Here is a 3,732-nt window from a genome sequence, read left to right on the forward strand (position 1 = left end):
CCATCACTGTTTTCCATCACCCATCCCATATTCCCATAACCCCCTTGTGGAATGTACCATTCCATCTATCTATCCTATATTCATATTTAACAACATTCCTATTTGGACCAACTTTTGGTTATAAACCCATAACGCTTCCATAATACTAATATTTTCAGGTTTCAGCAAACAATTGACTTTGGTGACGGTATGAAGTAGGAATTGGGAACCCTAGAAAATAGGGCTTATTTTTTACTGCGGGCCTGTGTCTTTGGCGTCTGGGCAGGTGTGTGGTGGGGACTGGGAGCAGTGAAATGAGACAATTGAGACTTACGGGCTTACGGCATGAAGGACAGCCAAATGCGTAGTAGGTTCTCTACTTCTAGTTCTAGTGTCAACTGAAGTTGCCACGCAGCAATTCATTGGATTGAGATTTTGGGCGCTATTCGTTGTTATATCATATTAAAATATTTCCGATCGAGGTTGTTGGATTGCTTACCTACACCCTAGTTCCCATTTGTTCATTTACCAAATTAAAACTTAATCCCTCAAGAATCAGGACATTGAGTCTATGACTCTGAGATTTTGCACCAAACCATAATAGATAAAGCCTCCCACCAACTGAATTCAAGTCCTACTAGCTTCTTATTTAAATGTGAAATCTTTTGCTGACAGGCTCTATTGACTATTGAGTCCATCCCTCCCTTTTATCTCTTGAATTTGATATCTTTGAATAAACCTTTTCTCAAACTTCAAATAAATCCACAATTCGAGTGATTTTGCTCCTCACACCTATCTCACAGGTTTGAACCGGGGAACATCTCCATCTCTCGTACATGAACATGGGATGGGAAACATCTCCATCTCCCGTATCTCCCGTAGAGTCGTAGTTGTATGTTATTATTATTCATAAGAGATGCATGTTGCCAATACACGGTGGGCCGTGTGACGAAGATAAACTCACACACAATTCATGTTTTACACGAATTAATGGTAACAGTTACAGTAGAGTGAAAATTGAAAAGCCACCCCGTGCATACATGATATGATAGTATGATACATAATACATACATGATATGATAGATACATTACACGTAGGAAGCAGGATTAATTCCTCCTCTCTAGATTTCTAGAACGAGTTCATCTCAAGCAGGTAACTCCGACTTTTGACCAATGCTTTGGCTGCCTCCCCAAACATCCCTCTAAACGCATTCAACGCCAACTTCTGCTCCTCTGACTCTTTGGCCGAGTCGTCTGCTGTCTCCGTCCCTTGGCCTTGTGCGGCTGCGGGACTCACCACCACCAGTGTCGCACCCTTCATCCTTACGCCGCCCGGAAGATCCAGCCGTGGCTCGTGCATCATCCTCATCCGCACCGCTGGTACCGTCGTCCTATTCTTCCACCCCACCGTCCTATTATTGACTTGATTCGCCTCCTGCTCCTCCTCCTCCTCCACTGCAGCTTCCCTGAACTCCCTCAGCCCCTCCTTATCCATCACCATCGTCCCCTCCTCTTCTCTGTCCTTCAATACCAAGCTTTCCATCTCTCTGTGCTCTCTGATCACATCTCTCAACAAATAATGTCTCGCCGAAGCCGCAATCAGAGCGCTAATCGTCCACACCACTCTCAACTTCAGTCCTCCCCCTCCGTCTTCACCGTTGAAGTCCATGTCATCCCCGTCTCCTCCGTTGCCTCCCCCATCGTCAGTCGCTTCTCCGATGGTCCAGACCGCAAAAATTACGCAGCTCTTCAATGTTTTCCCGAACTCCGCCCTCCATCTCACAGCCGCATCCTTCTCCAAACGGAGATCTCCAGCCGGAAGTTCGATCTCAAGCCGTCTGATACTCTCGAATCCGCGAAGGATTTCGGTGGGAGAGTTTCTGTTTCGGGGCTGGATTGGAAGTCGTCTCAGGGATATCAAGTCTTGCAAGGACTGGAGTATAGACCTGAGGAGGTGTAGTAGGAAGCTCCACTCTCCAGTTTCGTTGGAGATGACGCGATCAACCTTCACCACTAGGTTGTCGGCCTGCAGGACGAGGGAGTTGAAGCGCTTCGACACGGCTCGGCAGCGGATTAAGGATTTGATGTCGGATAAGTGGTTGAAGACGAGAAGAACGATGGGGTCGGGGATGCGATCGAAGACATCGGTTTCTGAGGTCAGAAGATGCATCTCTTTTCTTCTTGATTTGGCAGAGAGATGATAGAGTAGCTGAAATTGAGCGGTTTAGTTTGTGTGGTGGAGTGGGATTAATTGTTAGCCTTGTAATTTTGATTTTGGAGTGCAGTCTTCTTATCCCTTTTAAAAACAGGAAAGATGGTGGGAGTGGGACGTCAACTTTAAAACAAGAAACAAGGCGGGGTTTTGACCGTTGACTTGGGCTCCCTTTCTCGAATGCCGGCTTCATTCCATAGGCTATACCCTATAGACTAGAGCTGGGCCTGGTCCTGGTCGGTAACCGGGGCTGCCCAACCAACCGAAATGGTGGAAGAGATCCACTGCCACTGCCACTGCGAATTGCCCCCAAAAGACCAAAAAAAAAAAAAGGATCGGACCCTCTTGACTTGGTATGAAAGAATAGACCGGGATTCTGTAGCCCCAGCTTTAAGGACTCTGAGATTGGAATCTTTTGTATAGGTGGTGAATAGTCCGAAAAAAGAGTCCAATCCAATGGTTTTGTAGGCCATCTTTCAGTTCTTTTAAAAAGAGGGGAAGCCCAGCAATGACGAATGACAAGTTGGGAGCTGTCACTTATGGGCCCTCCTTTAGTTTTAGACTTGGAGGTCTAAATTATTTTGATGACATTATTAATTTTCATTTCCCAAGAAGAGGTGTTTGATAAGAAGTCAAATAATTTTGGATCATAATAAATTTATATCTCAATATAAAAGATTGTGGATTATTGCTTATCTGCAACTGTAAGCCACGTTGCTTTGGTTGTGGATATCTGTCAGTCGTCCCCATTCTGTGGCCAGTGGCCACCACTGCACGAGCAATGTTTACAACTGTATGGCACTACCTAACTATTTCAACTTTTTATTTCTCTTGGGGTCTATGATTTTGACATATGGCAGCTGTAGGCTGGGTCATCAAGGACTAGGATTGATTGAGAGGGTACAGGAAAAAGAAAATCCCTGTAACATCATGAAGCAGGCTCCGGTCCAGGGACCATTGCTGACGCTCTACGCTGTACCAAATATAAATTTTGAGTTCTCTCTCTTCTTTTTTAATGGGAAGGAGATTTGAATATAACCTTACATTACGTCATAAAAATAAAGGGAGAATGACGGTTCGGCCAAGGATCAGAGGCGTCGATGAATAAAATTGGGGTTTTTGACATTTTAAATATTTATAAATCTGCAGTGGAAATCAAAACTCTTATTCGTATTTTTTCGTACAGAAAAAGAAAACTTTCACAAGAGAGGAAGATATATGTTAAGAATTTAACTTCAAACCTAACACACCAGTTCTGATCAAACTACGTACTTTAACTGGGCAAATGGGGGAAAACGAACCAAAAATCTCTCAACTTTACCATTTTGTGATTGATCTGTGACTGTTGCATATATGGCAACTGGCAAGGAATAGAATTTGTTAGAGCAACCGAATCAAGTGTTTTTTTCTTTTCTTTTTTTTTTTTTTTTTTTTTGAGGCCAGCAACCGAGCCAAGTTGATAATTCAATAAACCCAATCTAATAAGTAATAATTGACAATGATCTGGGTGTCTATTATATTGATCCTCAGAACCCGAGTAG

General features: G+C 43.7%; 1 protein-coding gene across 1 annotated transcript; it reads right to left on the bottom strand.

The window, feature by feature from the left end:
• Positions 1-990: 990 nt before the first annotated feature.
• LOC148876796 (F-box protein AUF2-like) lies at positions 991-2,412 on the bottom strand. Its single transcript, XM_088950899.1, has one exon. It carries the CDS (start codon positions 2,147-2,149, stop codon positions 1,109-1,111), a length of 1,041 nt encoding a protein of 346 aa, XP_088807025.1. The 5' UTR covers positions 2,150-2,412; the 3' UTR covers positions 991-1,108.
• Between the last annotated feature and the right edge of the window lie 1,320 nt (positions 2,413-3,732).

This window comes from Nelumbo lutea, chromosome 1 (assembly GCF_056320005.1).
Source record: "Nelumbo lutea isolate HS-2025 chromosome 1, American lotus-T2T, whole genome shotgun sequence".
NCBI classification, from domain to species: domain Eukaryota; kingdom Viridiplantae; phylum Streptophyta; class Magnoliopsida; order Proteales; family Nelumbonaceae; genus Nelumbo; species Nelumbo lutea.

Coding starts and splice junctions, on each gene's coding strand:
- LOC148876796 (XM_088950899.1), bottom strand. CDS start 2,149: ATGCATCTTCTGACCTCAGAAACCGATGTCTTCGATCGCATCCCCGAC.